Here is an 18,639-nt window from a genome sequence, read left to right as displayed (position 1 = left end):
GCCGGGCCAGCCGAATTTCAGACGCCACCAAGGCCCTGATGCAGAGGCGGCGGCAGATGCGCACTGACGGACCCACACACGTCGAGTACGGCCTGCTGTGCAAGCAGATCCGGCAGCAGCTCAAGACCGACCTCGACCAGTACAGACAGAGGCGCCTGCTGGCGACAGCCGAGAGCCGCAAGAGCCTGAAAAAGTGCAGGCGGGCGATGCAGCAGCAGCGCGGCCAGATACCAGCACTGAAGACGGCCGACGGGCGGACGACCAGGACTCGGTCCGGTATTGAGGCCGAGTGCAGGCGCTTCTACAGTGACCTGTTCGCCAGCAAGGTCCCCGTCCCCCCACCTAACCTTCAGCTCGACCAGCTGCCACCCATCCTGCCAGTGCTGGAAAGTGAGGTCCGACATGCAGTCGAGCAGGCACAGGCGGACCGGGCGCCCGGCCTGGACGACGTTGAGATCGACCTGCTTAAGGCCGGCGGCCACTCACTTTGGACAGCCATGGCAGCCCGATTCAGCAGCTACATGGCACAATGCCAAATCCCCAAACAGTGGAAGACGGCCAAGACAGTACTGCTGTTCAAGAAGGGCGACCGCGAGCTGCTCAGTAACTACCGGCCGATCACACTGCTGTCGGCCGTATATAAGATCTTCACCAAGGTGCTGCTCAACCGGTTGGCCAAGCAGCTGCACGAACAGCAGCCCGTCGAGCAGGCCGGATTCAGATCTGGTTTTAGCACCATGGACCATGTGCAGGTACTGAACCAGCTGCTCGAGCGGGCCAGGGAGTATAAGATGCCGCTGGTCCTGGCCTTCGTCGACTATGAGAAGGCCTTCGACTCGGTCGAGATCAACGCCGTGCTGCTCGCCCTCCAACAACAAGGCATCGGGGACGAGCATGTGGCCCTGCTGCAGGAGCTGAACAGCAACTGCGCCACTACCATCACCCTGTTCGACCGGCCGCTTAACATCGAGGTCGGCCGCGGGGTCAAGCAGGGCGACACCATCTCGCCCAAGCTTTTCACCGCCTGCCTCGAGCAAATTTTCCGGCAGCTCAACTGGGACGAGGTCGGCATCAAGATCAACGGCCGCTGGCTCAATCACCTGCGCTTTGCCGACGACATCGTGCTGATAGGCTGCTCGGCAGTCGATGTACAGCAGCGGCTCGACCAGCTCAACCAGGCTGGCGCTCGGTGCGGCCTCAAAATCAATCTGGCCAAAACCAAGTGGATGCGCAACGACCAGGTGGCCGACACTACCCTTCATGTCGGCCAGCACCAGCTCCAGCAAGTCGATAGATACATCTACTTGGGCCAGGAGCTGACTACAGACCACAAGATTGGTCGAGAACTGGCACGATGACACCGAGCCGCCTGGGTCAGCTTTGGCTCAATTGCCGAGACGGCCACTAACAGAGCCATCGACCCGGACATCAGGGCAACCCTATTCAACAGCACCGTCCTGCCGGCCATGCTCTACGGGGCCGAGACCTGGGCAATGACGGCGGCCGACCGACAAAAGCTGGCCGTGACTGAACGCGCAATGGAGCGCCACATGGTCAGGGTTAAAAGGATCGACCACGTCCGCAACGAGCAGCTGCGGGCCATGACCAGGGTGGCCAACGCGGTGGACCTGGCCAACAAGGCCAAGAAGCACTGGGCTGGGCACCTGATGCGGCGGACGGACGAAAGATGGACACGCGAAGTCACCGTCTGGTTGCCGATCGACATCAAGCGGCCACGCGGGCGCCCTGCAACACGATGGCGCGACTCGCTACGACAAGATCTGGGACACAATTGGATGGGACTCGCCCAGGACCGACAGACCTGAGCAGATCGTTGTGGTCTGTGCTGACCACCTTTGGCCGGCGAAGACAGACCGATTCTGGATTCTGGATATACTTTGTAACAACAAATGTTCGCTTCCGTACATCTCTCTCTGTGTGTGTAATAGCATGAGAGGTGTATTCAGGCTCAACAACTCCATCCCCTCTTCTCTCCTAAAATCAAAACCCTCCAACATCATGTTTGAAATTGTTTGAAACAATGATGCACTTCCTGCCTCCTCCTCCACGCGTAACCTTACTAACGTCACAGAGATGTATGGAAGTGGACATTTGTAGTAAAAAGTATATAAGTATTGTTTTGTTTTTAAAAATAATCAATCGTTTGGGTTCAGAAAAACTTTATTTTGGATTATTTTGATGCACCTTAAATATGTAAAAAAATAAAATGGTGCAAGGCACCTTTTACCTTAAAGTGCTTTCACCTTTCTGAATCCTGAACCCAATAACACTGAGCTGCTTACGATAGGTACAGTGGGTTCACCTCTAATTCAACATGATATTATGTAAGAGTAATATGAACTCATCTAAAGTCTGTTGTGGAAAGAAATCACCTCACAGACCAGCAGTGTTCCTCCAGTGGTGTGGAAAAAGTGGGTGGCAGGGCAGTGGGAGTAATTGCCCTGAATTTCCCTGTCTGTCTCCAGGTGTGTGTGTTTTTCAGGGCATATTGTTACTTTACCTTGCTAGTTCTTGGTTTCCATGGACAAATTTGCCCTGCCTACAGTATATAATACAATGATTTTGTACGTTAAAAGAAAAACTGATAAACTGACTTGAGATCAGTGAAGAAGGGGTATTTCTAAGTGAGAAACAACTTCTCTGTAGGCAGTGCTGGGCCCAACCACAGGCCTGGACACAAACCTGTCCTTGGTAAATAGATGAAGTAAGGAGTGTGGGAGAGACCGAATGAGGGAGGGATTCCCCTGTCAGGGAGTGCCAAGGATTCCCTCAGAGTCATCTGGGCCGTGTCTGCCTCATCTGGCTCAGGCACAATCCAACAATGTGACTTCACCCTGCTCTCACACATAACAAACACACAAACGTATGGTTTGTTTTCCTCCTTTTAAAGTAATCTTTTTTTCAACATACTTTCTTTCCTTCACAACCACACAGTAAATGAAAACAAGTGCCAATCTGTTAACATGCCAGTCAGTGGGAGAGGGGAAACACTTCCTGGAAACAGTTGCCAACAACACTCCGCCTGTAACGTCTGTACCCAGAAAAGTTGGAGGCGTTACAGCATTAAACAGCAAGAGCATGGCAGCACACAGAAGGCTGCAGTCAAAGTGTGGCCCAGCTATGCCCACAGCAAACTTAACAAACAAAATCTAAATTGTATTTATTCACTGTCCCTGGTCTTACAGTGCAATATTCGTCATAACATGATTTCCACATTATTCTAGAATTTTTTTTTTTAATAATATTTCATCAAAATGTAATAACTTCCTCTACCACTGAAACAATTTATTTCTGCAAATGCGACCATGGACGCACCGGTGGGAAAAAATTACATTGCCATGTTACAGTAGTTAACTGTGAAGGCCATTTCATCTTACAATGTTGCGCTTATAAAAGGAAAAGTTTTGACCGTGGCAAAGTTTAAAGGGATAGTTCTCCCAGAAATGAAATTTCTGTTATCATTTAATCTCCCTCATGTCATCAGCTCTGTAGGACCATAAAATTCGAGTGAATGGTGGACAGAAATCTGAACATTGAGTGAAATTTTCCTTTAATGTGGCTCTGATTTCATTAACCTTGTGTCTGGTTGCTAGGGTGTCCTGAGTGGTTGCTTAAATGGACCAAGTCAAAAGAGCACACCCTCAAGTCAGTATGATATTCAGGTCCCTAGATATGACTTATTTCTTACAAGTATGTGTCCAGTTGCTTGGAAAAGCACACCTCTTAACAAGCCACATAATATTTTTTTTAGAAGCATGCACCACTTAGTAGTTAGTAGAATAGTAGTTTTTTCTGATGTTCCAAAAACACACACATTTGGGTCTATATTCTGAGCACTTGTTTTGTGAGATGATGTTTCATAACTTATTTCATTTCTGTTTCTTTCTTTTTCTCTCAACCATAAAAACATTTAGTTTTAAGAGTAGTTGCCATGACCACCTGGCTTGAAGACAAGGCTGGAAACAGCATAGCACTGGCTGATGTGGCAGTTTCCTGTAGGAGTGTCAACATTCACCCAAAATAAAATGTTATGCAACATAAATCCTACTCTTGATTTACACCCAGTTCAACCATCACAACAACTGTCTCCTACTATAAATCAGAAGTATAGTGACTCCCAATATATGAAGTGTTGTCTGACTTCATGTGAACTGAGTCTTTTGATAAATTAACGTTGAAGGTAGAAAATAATTCCCTGACAATTAAAAAGCAGCCTTTAAAACAGCAGTACCAAGCCTCCTTTATCTTCTCAAAATAACTTGGAAGGAGCTCAAATGTAGTTGTACCAGAGTCAGTCACTATGTTTACATGGAGACCAGAAAGCTGCTTATTGTGAGAAAGTGGGTTATTCCAAGAAAACAGCATTCCAGTTTACATGCATTATATTAGTGCCATCCTCTTTCTTCCCGCATACATGCAGCTCGGTCAGTAAGCAGTTTTCTCCACAGCAACGTCATTTTCCCACAACGCTTGTGTAAATAACAAACATGGAATATGATGAAGACTTTGCAATTTTATTCTCTGTTGCTTCACTTTATTTCCAGATATTCCATAGTTGTTGCTTGCTGTGTTTGTTTCCTTCAATTTCTATTACAACCTGTAGCAGAATTGCACTGCAATAGAGGGGTTTCCCTCATATGTAAAACGCGGGGATTCCCCCAATAGATGAGGGCATATGCGAAAGTGAGGGCCTGTCGATATTTTGCATTTGTGTATATAAAAGCGTATAGTTTAAAATATATGTGATTTTCCCACTGTACTCCCAGAAATGCTGAATTCTTTCAGCTGTGTTGACTTGTTGTTAGTATCCATCATATGACATTTGTTATCTGTTCCGCACATGCACACTCTTTAAACACCTGTAAGAAAGTCACTTGTGCATTTACGTGACCACATTAAGCCACTTTCTCAGAGAGATTGTTAAACCACTTTCTCTTAATCCCTAAAAGGAGTAATGTCATGAGAAATAAAATTTTCCTTGATATTTTGGCATATAAGAGGCCATTCTACTATAAAAACATACTGTAAAATTCCAGAACTCAAAACTTAATCCCCACTGCAATAAAAGTATTTATTAAAACTAAGCAGCCAAAACGCCCCATTCTCTACTTCACTAAGTCACTTGCGGTACTCATTAATTCAAGACGACCTCTACAGCAACAACATCAATGCCTATTTTAAAATCATTGCACCCTTGGTGCTCACTTGGCTCATAAACGGAGACAGTGAGAAGGACTAAAGGCCTACTGTCTGTGGCATAACTACTCCTAAGCACCAAAGGGTACCATATGGACTATTTTGAATTATTTTTGTATACAATCTCAGTCTCTGAATGTTGTAATCTCTCTGGCACGCTATTAAAAGACGCGGTGTAAAGTTTCAGCTCTGAAGAGAAGATGCATTTCATTAGCTGCTGTGGCTCCTGTTCTTTTGCCTATCAGTGCTATTTTTTATTATTGGTGTCTGTAAACACGCACTAAATGGATGTCTTTGACTGTTTTGAATTATTTCTGGTGATGTGCACCTCAGTGCAGGATGATAAACTGGAAGTGTGCATTTTGTGAAGCAGTCATAAAACTAATCTTTGCCAAGGAATTGCCAATTAAATATATGGCACAGTTAAAACCCTATTGGACCCAATAAAAAAAAATAAGTAAACAGATCCATTCATTAACATTGCAAATTTCATAATTGTTTATGATGCTGACACACTGTCTACACCAGGCCTGTCCGTTGATGCAACGCAACAGCTTGAGACTGTCTACACTAGGCGCATCAACACAAACTTTCTGAAACATTTCTTTGTGTTGTGCAAGCGCAAAATGGAATGGGACACCTGTTTGTTTACTGTTGGAGTCGTAACGGACGCTTCCATTGTAGACAGCGTCATTGATTAAAGCGTCCGGTGAAGACAGGGTGTGAGTGTTGACAGTTGTGCTTGAGATGAATAGTGTAATATATTCGGATGCAATGTGTTGGATGTGCTTTGAGTGTAAACCGTGAAATGTACATTTCTAATGTTTTGGTGCTTGTTTATTCTCTTCCAATTGAGTTTCAAAAAAGGCTGTATTCGAAGGGCTGCATGCTGTTAGCCAATCATAACCGAGGGCATTTACATTGAAGTTTAAAGGAGGAGCTGAGGCAAAAATTTAGCTTTTCAGAAAGATGGTCAGAGACAGGGTGGAAAATGATCATATATTACAAAACAATGACTATTTTGGTTAAAAAAATCTTGACTAACATTGTCAGTGGTCCTCAGGGAAGATAATGAAACAATAAAAAAACAAGAGCAATTCATGGCCCCTTTAAATGGCATAAGGAAATCAGCGTTCTTAATTTTCTTAAGTGCATATAAACATGGTCATTGACTTCTGCAAATATGGCACAGAAACTGCATCTGAAGTGGCTAGAGGTAGACTGATATATCGGTTTTACTAATCTTTTTGGAACTATCGTTTATCTGAAAAAATCAAGGCCGATAGTTGCTGATATTTTATTTAAAATTTTTTACATCATTTTTTTTATTCCTTATCAATTAATCTGATCTGGTGAAATATATACATACAAATCTCTTCACCTGGTGAAGATATAGGCTTTAAAGAGATACATTAGGTAAATACTTGCATACTGAGCATTATAACTGAGCCAAGTTCTTTGGTGATTTTGGTGGCACAATATACTGCTTTTGGGATTTTTTTTTTTAACTATCCGACGATTAATCGGTTATGGGACATTTCCACCAGCTTAGTTATCAATATTAGTTATTCCAATATCGGACGACCTCTAGAAGTGGCATTTTTGTATTTACACAGTAATGCTGCTCAGAGGTGGCATTAATCAGAGCAGCATCAGAACTGCCTTTGACACAAGTGGCTGAGGTGGATCAGAGCAGGCATAATTTAGTCTGGCTTATGTACATGGAGTGGTGGTGGCGTAGTGGCTAAAGCACAGGGCTGTTAATCAGAAGGTTGCTGGTTCGAACCCCACAGCCACCACCATTGTGCCCTTGAGCAAGGCACTTAACTCCAGGTTGTTCCGGGGGGATTGTCCCTGTAATAATTGCACTGCAAGTTGCTTTGAATAAAAGCATCTGCTAAATTACTGTAAATTCTACTGTCCATTATTGTAAACAATAGACTTATTATCTGTGACATTCAAGAATAAAGAAAGAGTAGTAATAACATGTAAAACTCGCACACAAAATATAAAGAATAAAAGTAGTGGACAATGTGTGTTTCAAAATAAACAATATTCTTTACTGAAATACTAAACATGCACAACCTCATATTAAACCCTGAAAACACATGCAAATCGTCATTCAAATAAATCAGGCATTGGATAACATGAGCTCAATTTTGTTGTATCGCAGTTGGACATGTTGCCGGAAATCGCCAACTTTCAGTAAATTAATGACTTTGCAATTGCTTTGTTGCTGCAAGTAATTGTTTATGTTAAGACTGTGAACAGAGCATGAGGCAACAGCATTAGTGTAGTTAGCATAAAATTGTTGTTCTAAAGTTCATGTACTATGCTAAACTGTTGTGAAGTACTGCATGAGGCCATCAGGACACAGGAATTCAGAGTATGACATATGGAATAGAAATTATGAGTGACTTCCACTTTAACTTCAAAGAGGTTTCTACATAACATCGTGTAGAAAAGAGATTAGATAGAGAGAAAGAAGAAAAATTTTGTGAAACAGCTCACTGGAAACATATTATGGGGCTAATAATGACCAAATTAAAAATCCTTCATTTCATGCAAATCATTAATTTCTGGAATAAGACAGAGCGGGTTTAGCCAGAGTTTGCTATAAACATACAGACTTGTGGAGCAAGATTCTCTTCAAAGTATTGCTCTGTCATGACAGTGGTTGACATGAAAAACTGCCTGTAGTGTAGAAAAAGTCGGTTTACACTAATGCTCACTATAGCGCCCCTTGCAACACTTACTTGTGTTATGCTCTGAACTGTGGCCAGACACAATTCAGAAGAAGAAAAAAAATGCACAAAATTCGAGCTTGCATAGCTAGAAGCATTTGCCTTCTCATACTTGGGTAGAATGTTTCAGACCTTAGAGATTAACCAGAACATGTCTGCAACAAACACAAACTATGCCTCTTTATGCATATTCTTTCTTCTGCCTGGCTTGCAGATCAGGCAAAATTTGTCAGCTAAAAGAACAGGACTGTGTGCAGTAGCACATGCACCTACACTCATTAAAACACACAAGGCAGACATATAGAAACATAGACATAAAAATGTTTCTTTGTTTGATCACTATAGTAAACTAAACACATGCAAACTGAGCTAATTATCATTAAAAAGCAAACACCTGTGAAAGAAAAATATAAAATCACAACTGTTAAAGAGTAGAAAAGACACTACACTCAACCATTTAAAATAAGTCAACAGAGCGATTTGCCACAAGGTGGTGATGCTGCCAGCAGAAGTGGGAGGTGAGAATGAGCAGTGATGAGTTACGGGATCACACAAACACACACGCCACGCATGGCTGCCACTCTATAAGATGTGATAACGATAATGCTCTAGCTTTAATTTTCTTCCTTCACTCGTTTAGGAGCATGAAAAAATATTTAGAGGCAGTATATTCTGCATGGTGATTTTACACGCATGCTTCAAAACACCTCAGTGTTTCACTTCTGCAGATGTTAATGCACTGTTGTTGCATGTATAAAAGCAGAATTTATGTGGTTTAGTTTTAGCACAGGTGAAACAGCAACAAAATTAAAGTTGGCTTTAGATGCAATGCATAAAGCAGCAGTGGAAAATGCACCACTTGTAGAGCTGGCGCAAGGCGTTTTCTGTGGTTTGTACTAGCTGATGATATTTTCTTGTTGTTATGCTAATTCAGTAAGACTACAGAAAAAGCTAAGAGTGCTAAAGAGGATGTAGAAACAATCCATCAATGAAACGTAAACTATGCTTATCAATGAAAAAATATGCTTGCAGCACTAAAGAAACTCGAGTGCTTGTTTTTATGAGCACAAACTTATAGGGAACTGAGAAATATTGATTGTAATCCACTAGGCCTAAACTGCTCAAGTCTTAAGAGAAATTGTGGCATTTTACAGAATGACCATCATTTTATCTGTTGTATGAGGAATATGGCATTTGGTTTTCTGGTCTGGTGTAATTAGGGAGTATTGACGAGGAGGAAATCAACAAAAAAACATCCAAGCAGAAGTTTGCAGTTTCACGCATTATATGACATACAAAACATATTCAACTCTCTGAAAAAACATAAACTCTGTTTATATTCAATACAAGGCATTTTGAGAGCATCAGAAAAAGTGTGAGGGAGAAGAGTGTGTGTGTGTGTGTGTGTGTGTTAGACTTTTTCAGAGTAGCGCCATATTACATTTTTAACAGGAAGGAAAAGAAGGCTGTGAGGGTCTTTCAGTCCCAATGGTTTGTATCATACTTAAGGCTACTTCTACATTAATCTGGATACATTTGAAAACTGTTTTCGAAATGCTCTCCATCCACACTGCCATTTTAAAGCATTTTCCAAAAGCTGCTCATCAACACTGAAACTTATGAAAAAGCTTAAATCCCCTTACTGTGCATGAGAAAAATTGCCTTTGCAGGTCTTTATAGTCTTAAACACATTTGTCCTCATGTTCCTTCCCCGGACACCAATTCAGAGTAAACTTCCTATCGCCTTTGAAGGAATGCAATGTGTACAGTATGTTGTACAAAGTAACATTTATCATTAACAACGCTATCAAAGTGAATATCAGGCACAAAAGCACAGCTATAACACGAGGCACCATCTTTATTGTTTAGGTTGAATGGATCACATGATTGAGTCATATGACAACAAATATGTTATATTATCCGTTTTAACAAGTCCTCACTACAACACTAAGATGGCATTTTCAAATGGGAGACTGTTTTTAAAAAGCTCTGTTTTCTCCGACAAAAATGCCATCTATTGTGGATGGAGGGCAAAAATGTTGAGAAAAAGTTGCGTTTTCAAATGAAAACGTATTATGGTGGACGTGGCCTTAAGCGGTGTTTATTGTTCAGCTGACAAAATATTGATAAAACATCACACCAAAACACTCCAGAAAGAGCAAGTTATGAAAATTACATCTGGTACCATTATAAAAAGTGCATGCCTTTAAAGGAACTAAGTCTATCACTAATAGCCTTGTATTCATTCTCATCACAAATTGAATACGAGTAAGGTCTATTAGAGAAACAATAGTGATACAGAGACATTAACAAGGTCCTCAGAGACTGGCCTCAGGTCAATGTGTGTCTGTCTGGCATGCCAGCAGACTGTATTGTGTATACTCTTGCAGTCATAGTCTACATAGTCTACTTCTGTTATGTTAACTGCCAGTGCGGCTTAACAAACAACACAAAACTCACACACAGTAGAGCAAAAGTGCTCTTCAGCGAGGTGCACAAAACTCTGCACCGCAAAGATCGAAAAACCAAACATCCTCTATAGAGTCCTTAGAACACAGCTGTAAGACGCTGCTTGCCTTGCACACACAAACCATTTCTGCAGTGTAGGAACAGATGTGCAAATGTTGCAGTGTCTACTACAGGCCAATGTGAGTATAAATGAGCATGATGCAGCAGAAGAGAATAAGATTTTTTGATCCTTTTCTATAACACAGGACACCAATTTTAAATTAGAGCAAATGTGGATCATCTCTACCCCTAGAATTGCTCTGTGGGAAACACCTGCCCAGTTAACCAAATGGATGTGTTAACAGACGATAACTTCAACCCCAGAGGCTCCACCGGTTACAACAGCCTCTAACCATTGGCCTAATTCTGCAGAGAGGTGAACAACACGATGAGATGTCCTTAATACAGCACAGTACAGAAATAAGTGCTGTAGAATCTTCTGTACATTGTTTGTCCTACTTAGTGTTTAACATACTGGCTTTAATGCAGTGGTTCTCAAAGTGTAAGATGGGGTGTGCAAAAGTTTTTCTTGTTTCAAAGAAGGGTGTGACCAAAAAAAATTGAGAACCACTGCTTTAATTTCAATTAATGAGGACAGGTTCCCTCCTTTTAAAAAAATGGCCATGACAGTGGCCATACATTCACAAAGAAGATTGCAGAAAGAGAAGTAGAGAGGTTGACTTTGCAATGATACAGGAAACAGACCTGATATCAGAGATCCTTCCATGACCTACAGATCTGAATATGTTTTTATGACAACGTCTACCTACATGAAAGTTGAGTTAAGATAGATAAAAAAAAAGACTCAAAGTATTTTCATCCACAGCAGGAATAGCTCCATATTCAAAATTTAGTTTGTATCAAATATTCACGCTTGGTGTAAAAAGGCCTTCAAAAAGCTAACTAACAGAATTTTATTATGCATTTATTAGAACCTCCTTTTTGCACTAAGGCCTGTTTCACACCACAAGCAAAAGCAGCACATATTCTTTTCGGTGCCCATGTTAACAGGTTAGACTATTCACACTGGGAACTTGAGCAGCGTATTGTCGCATAGCAGGAGCATACCAGACATGACAGTGTAACAAGATTTATGGAGCTGAGCATATTTTTGCAGCATTGAAGCGTGCTGAAGCGAAAATGGACTATAATCCTATTTAACCACATTATCTTTTGCAGTGGTCAAAAAACACATGTTGGGCCTGGTGCAAATTCCACAAGCAGTGACAGGTACTACACAACCACACTTTCTGTTCAGTAAAACTGAATTAATCCAGATGATTTAAGCAGTTTACAGCTACACTTTGGGGTTTGTGTTCCTCTCAGTTTAGATTAATCACCATGTGCATGTAATGTGATCCCTCTCCTCCATGTAAATTAGATTCAACGATAATCAAGTTTGTAACAATTCTCAATGGCTAACTCCCCATTATTATTTTATCATTTATGGCTGTTAAAGGAAATATTTATATAACAACCCAAATAATTTTCTGTATAAAGCTGAAGCTCTATCACACAGCAAAAGCACTGCCATTGTGTAAGCTCATCACAAGACTGCATGAAGTTACGCTGCATTTTCTTATAGGCGCTGCCTTGGCGTGCAGGGTGAAACAGGCGTAATAGGTTGAAAGATGTATAAGATTCACTTGGAGAACAATTCATCCTGTTATTGGTATGTTAGTATGTCTAAGCATTCATGCGTTTTAGTTATCATTTCAAGGAATGCCACTAGGCTATATTTTATAAGAATGCTGGAACTTTACAAGGGGTTTCCCACAAAGGAAATGGAGAGGGATGGTGGGGATTTGGTAATGTATTTAAGGTGCATCATGCAAATGCCAGTGCCAGAATTATCATGAAGGGGGAAAAACATGCTAATATACAGTACAATAATGATTAATGGTAAACACAACCTATCTGCATGCATTAACAACGTACCAGCATGTCAAAGAATAATCTCAAATGGGTTTGGTGCCTTTCCCACCCACACATACACAAAACAAATAAACAGGCCTTGCACAAAGCACTCTGCTACACAAAGAAAATGGATATAAACAATGCAGTGCAACAAATGAAGAAAACAACCATCAAAAGCCATCACTGTTAATCAGAACACCTAGAGCTTGATGTCAACGTAAGAAAGTACACCTTTTAAGAATAAATAATGCACTTCTAAACAGTACACTGTATATAAAACATATGTTTAAAAATCTAAATCAGAAAAACACAGAGTAGCTATGTTTAAAACTGAGGGGTGCAATAAGGTAAAAAAGGAAAGGGTATTCCCTGAGGCTTTCAGCTGCATGTCAACCAGGAAGTTGACAGCTCAAAGTGAGAGAAACACAAAAGTAACGGTTGGCCTGCTGTGAGGTCTACCAAATCTTGTTGCAAAACAGCTCAGGCCAGACACAAATTACCATGCAAACTTTTCACTGTACTGTTTATTGCATCTAGTTTACTGCATATTGTGTAGCTTATGTTCAATGCAGCTGTTGTTGTTGTTACAAAAATACTTTCTCTGATCAATAAAATACATATCTGTTGATTCATCTTTCCAGCAAAAGGCAATGGTAGTCACCAAGTTCAAATTGCAATATTAGCTAAAATAGGTATCTTATACTATCTAAAAAGGGCTTAGCTCCCTCTTTCATATCAAAACCCCTGTCCACCTTAAAGAGGAACGTCATTTAACCTCCTGAGACCTGAGCATAACTGCTGTGTGCATGTTCCGTTTTCCCTTTTGATTTGTAACTAGTAGCCCCTAATAATAAACACGCAAAAATAATAATAATATTTTAAAGAGCAAATTGTTTTCATAAAAATGTATGTCTACATAGGACTAAGTTGTGAAATTTTAAATTATAACAAGCTGTAGAAACAGATTTATTTTCCCCATCAAATTGTTTATTATGTTTCAATGAATGTTGGTTATTCATGTTTTTAAGCTGATTTTCTGTAAAGCTACTTTAGAACAATGTACATTGGGAAAAGCACAAACAAAAAAACTACAAATATTTAATAATAATAATAATAATAATAATAATTCCTTACATTTATATAGCACTTTTCTAGACACTTTAAGTGCTCTACATAGTATAGGAGGAATCTTAACCACCACCAGTGTGCAGCATCTACCTGGATGATGCGACGGCAGCCATAATGCCCCAGTACTCCACACACCAGCACTTGGTGGAGAGGAGAGTAGTAGAGTGATGTAGCCATTTCAGGGATGGGAATTATTAGGAGGCCATGATAGATAAGGGCCAATGGGAGGAATTTGGCCAGGACACCAGGGTACACCCCTACTCTTTACAAAAATTGCATGCCCTGGGGTTCTTTATGACCACAGAGAGTCAGCGTGTCAGTTTTTTTTTTATTTTATTTTTTTAAAAGAGTAGTGTTCCGTCACTATACTAGGGCATTAGTACTCACACAGACCACAGGGTGAGCACCCCCTGCTGGCCTCCCTAATAGCCATTCGTTCAGCAACCACAGTTTTCCCCAGAGGTCTCCCATCCAGGTACTAGCCAGGCTCAACCCTGCTTAGCTTTACTGCACAACCAGACTAGAGCTGCTAGTGATGTGGCTGTTGACAATTTATTAATTGACATGATATTACTTTTATGTTACTGTGACAACAAAACCTCAATGTTTTCTCTTTGCGCTGTCAAACAAACAAGTGATAGCTAGTGCTGAAGCATTTTATCAATCAGAAATTAGCACAAATAATTCTGATTCAAAGGCAAGCATCACCCAATCATTGCCAACCATGTTAAAATCAAATAAATTCTGAATCTAAAGTATGTCCTGATTATTGCTGTCCCATGTCTGCCAACCATGTTGAAAGGTCCAAACATCATCTGTAGCCTGAAACTGAACTTTTGGTAAGATGTTAGGAGATAATGCACTTAGCTGCATAAGAATCCTATAGAATGTTCCCTTGCTCCCTATTTAGTGAATGACCTAACTTCCAGTGTGCTGTCTGTCTACACAGTTCTCAGAACAGTTTGAAATGCACCTTATTTTCATCCTAACTCCATATAGTCTCTGGAATCAAAATTTTTCAGCTTTTATATGAACCAATGAATTCTCAATGTGATAATGGACAGTAAAAATAGGATTTAGAAGGAAAAAATAGCGCTACAGTCATCATTGTGTTTCACATCTTGCCGTTTTGTGATAAATCGCTTAAATTTCAAAATGGTATATTGAATGAATATAGACACTAACCTTTTGACTCAAACAGGTTTTAATGTAAAAACTTAATTAGGTTTCTTACCAGATGTACTTTTGTTGGCCTTTCTCCCAAAGACAAACTCTGCTGAGATTGGCGCCATGTTCCTTTTTTCAAAAATGTAACCCTTTACTGATAGCCCAAGATTGTCCTGAACTTAGAGCAGTCAGTTTCAATAAAATTTAATTATGCATAGCATAAAGCAGAGTTTGGCAACTTATGGCACTATGACCTATGGAGGGGTAATCACTGCCACGCCAGCAATGGCGAGAGAGTAGAAGACTATTTTATTCATATGAAAATCAGCACCTGCATTCCAATCTACATCTTGATATAATCCTTTCTCATGATCAAGCACCATGTTTTCATGAGCTGAATGGTAAGCTAAAGAAAAAGTAAAAATGTGACAAGACTGCAGTATACCCAACAGACTCGTGCAGCACGTGCAAGCCATTCGCGCATCATGAGCCGGCAGCGCTTCACTTTCAGTTAATCACGTGAGTAAACGTGCCTGATTTGCTTCAGACAGGCTATGCAAATGACCTACATTCATCGTTTCATTTGTTTGTTTTTGCTTTCAGAACAACACGTGATGTAATAAGGAAATCACCACTGTTAATCCATGAGATTTCCAAACCAGAATACAGGTACACCGTCCTTAAACCATAGTCACACTCAAAATTACATTAAACGATTAAAAGAGAAAACATAAACCCACATTGTGTGGTTCCAAAATCGGTGTCTATTCAAAATATAAATTAAACCTCGAAATAAAGTTTTAGGATTTTGCAGGTGTGATTCACCAAAAAAGGCCAAAGAGTGGATCGATAGTTGAATAGTCACACTTTATTAGTGTTTAGTATCCCATTCAGCTCATGAAAACACGCTGCGTGAGGAAGGATCCATGAGGAAGGATTACATCAAGATGCAGATTGGAACGCAGGTGCAAAACATTTCATATAAATAAAATAGCCTGCTCCTCTCTCGCTGTTGCTTGTGTACTAGTTATTACCCCCTCTGCATGATTATGAAAAATGTATGACATAATAAAATACATTTTTAAGATTCCACACAATTTCGAGATCAGTAATCAAATAAGCTAATTTGTGGCATTAACTGTGTTAACTCATTTTTAAGCAATTAAATGAGGAAAAATGCAAGTTAAAGTCCAGTTTAAGTTGAATGTTGCTGAGTGTGTATGTAATGAGTAAATAAGTGTTGCTTGATCTGACCCAAGTGGAAAGTCACGAGACGTTGTGCTTATGCAGCAATAGAGGCTGCAGGGAGGTCAGATGCAATGGGAATTCTTCATTATTCACTCTGAGACAAATCTGTACACCAACACCAGTTCACAATGGTCACACCTGTGTCCCCGCAAACATCTCTTGAAGGGGCATGGGATGCTAGTACTTGCAAGGTTTGTAATAAATGCAATGTTTTGATTGTTAAAATGGAAGCATCACCCTTTTAAATTTAAATAACCAGGCATATGGGTGTTGTACAAACAGAAGTGTTGTAGTGGCAAAAATGTCTCCAAGACAAGACTAAATCTGTTTTTTATGTAATTTTACAAATAAGCCATGACACTGGGTGTGGAAATAAGAATCCACAACAATGGCAGGCTAAACTATGAGGAGAGAGAAAAATCCAATATCTTAATATCCTATTTATCATGTTTTTCAGACACAAAACCTACTCCATCTGCACAGAGATGTGTTCAGAGCCACTGAAATCAAGTGTATTGTAGATAAGATTGGTCATTATGGAAACTTTGATAGAGAGAAGTGAGTGAGGTCTCTAGGCAGTACTACCAAAGCTATGACATGCAGGATGAAGACATTGCCATGCTATTGCCATACTGCAGCTACCCCCCCAAAATAAAAATTAAATGACTCTCCAAATAACACACGTGCATAACACTCGAAATAAAGTTTTAGGATTTTGCAGGTGTGATTCACCAAAAAAGCTATGACCTGAATGAATAATGTTTTGAAACACAGGCACAACGCTAAGTGTTCGTGTACAAACAATATATTCTCCACACCAGTATAACAACATTATGTATTAAAAGTGTACTGATCGTTTTAAAATTTAGGCTAAGAGCAACTCAACCTTTGTTCACCACAAAGCAAAAATGGAATACTCCTTTACAAAACAGTCTTCCAGAACACTGATTTGGTGGGGGAAAAAAAGTCCTTTTGAGCGTCTTCAAAAATAGACTGCAGTAGGACAAATGTAACCTGAACGCACTGTTACTCCCTGAACATTTTGTCTCACTGAGGAAGTAGAAAACTGGTTTCTCAAGTTCTATAATGTTGGTCACCAGTGGATTATCTAGCTCTTTATCTCTTTAAACAATGCTTCCTTTTCAAAGGGACAGCCATTCCCTATACATGTAAGACACATTTTTGAGCCAAAAACTTCTGCAGCTGATTGTATGTGGGAGCTGATGGCTCAGAGTGACGGGTAAAAGAAATTCTGCAGTACATGTACACTTGAATCTCCATCCTGTCAAGCTGCACAATACTGGTACTCAAAGCTATCTCAACTGAATGGTTTTCCACACTCTCAAGACTGATGGCCAGGTCTGTCACAGAGGACAAATCGATTCTGATTTGCCTGAATTTAAACTATGGGGTCATAAAAGAGGGTGAATGGAAAATGCCAGTCTCACTGATCATGATGTTCCAAGGCTTAAAAAGACATTGCAGGTTATCTGGCAGACATCACTTCATCTAAATGGCACTGGCATTGTAAGGAAACTCCCTTACATTACCAATCTACTGTTGAAATCATGATTGAAGAATTAAGACAACAAATTAATATAGAGCATAAGCTTTAAACAAAGCGCTGATGATGTGTGTAAAGGTTTCTCTCAATAAAGACCTAAACTAGTTAAGATTGGTGATTGCGCTTGAAACCGCATCCTTCCAGCAACGTACTGCACTGCACAAAGCTGTCATCTCGATGTTCTTGTCATGTTTCTCATAACAAACGAAACGGAAGAAAAAAAAGCGGATGAGCCTCTCAACAGAATAACTTTCTTCCGCTGGAGGGAACGCGTAGCGCTGCGCGGATGAACAGCTCCACCGGCATGATTTATGCATTTCATTCATTCGTAGAATAAACATTTATAAACACCACCAGTGAAACACACGTTAGATTACATACCGTTTGGTCCATATTTCTCTGAATTAATTTTCACTTGTTCCAGCGTGAGTCCATTGTTTTCGTTCACACCGAAGTTTGCTAAAACTTCTGATGTGGATTTAGTGTGGGTGTTTTCCATCTCGAGGAACTGTTTACTACGAACACTTGAACGGCATGTATTTATGACAAATTACACCGAGGTTACAGACGGGCTCTGAGAAGTCAACAAATCTCCACCGAGGTGCTGCTATCTGACCGCCAAGCGGAGGTGGTAGTCAATGCAGACGTCCACCTGCCCCTTCTGCAAGCCGCCGGTTTGAACCCGTGTACCTCCGTGAGTCCAGAAGCTGCTCTCTCTGAGCTCGAGCGATGTGAATGCGAGCGCGCTCCGCTTTCTCTGAAGGTGCGCGAGGTTCCCGCCTCTTTTTCCGTGAGCTCGCGTGTTTGAGCATCGTCCGCGAGCTCTCATTGGCTCTTGTTACCTGAACGAAGAGAAAGGCTCACATTGACAATGATATACAAACGAGGAGGATATCCTCAAAGAATTAAATTCCTCTTCTTTATTTTAATTATACATGTATACCTCCTTGACATTGTTGTTTTTTTTTCTTTCTTTTTTTCTAATGTGTGATTGAATGTTCTTTAATTTCACTGATATGAATGTTATCTTTAATGCTCTTCATATCTTATGATGAGTAATCATTTAGAACAGTATATATGAAACATTTGTATCTATTGTATTTTGTCATATAATTTTGGAAATAAAAAAAATAAAAAATAAAAAAA

General features: G+C 40.5%; 1 protein-coding gene across 1 annotated transcript in view; it reads right to left on the bottom strand.

The window, feature by feature from the left end:
* Nucleotides 1-18,229, bottom strand: part of LOC127637200 (sarcoplasmic/endoplasmic reticulum calcium ATPase 1-like) — a 92,216-nt gene extending 73,987 nt beyond the window's left edge. The window contains exon 1 of the mRNA XM_052118153.1: nt 17,875-18,229. Coding sequence (XP_051974113.1) covers nt 17,875-17,992 — 118 coding nt within the window. The 5' untranslated portion in view covers nt 17,993-18,229. The remainder of the gene's footprint in view (nt 1-17,874) is intronic.
* Between the last annotated feature and the right edge of the window lie 410 nt (nt 18,230-18,639).

This window comes from Xyrauchen texanus, chromosome 4 (genome assembly GCF_025860055.1).
Source record: "Xyrauchen texanus isolate HMW12.3.18 chromosome 4, RBS_HiC_50CHRs, whole genome shotgun sequence".
Classification (NCBI taxonomy): Eukaryota; Metazoa; Chordata; class Actinopteri; order Cypriniformes; family Catostomidae; genus Xyrauchen; species Xyrauchen texanus.
Note: the sequence above shows the minus strand (reverse complement) of the source record. Positions and strands in the feature narration are given on the sequence as shown.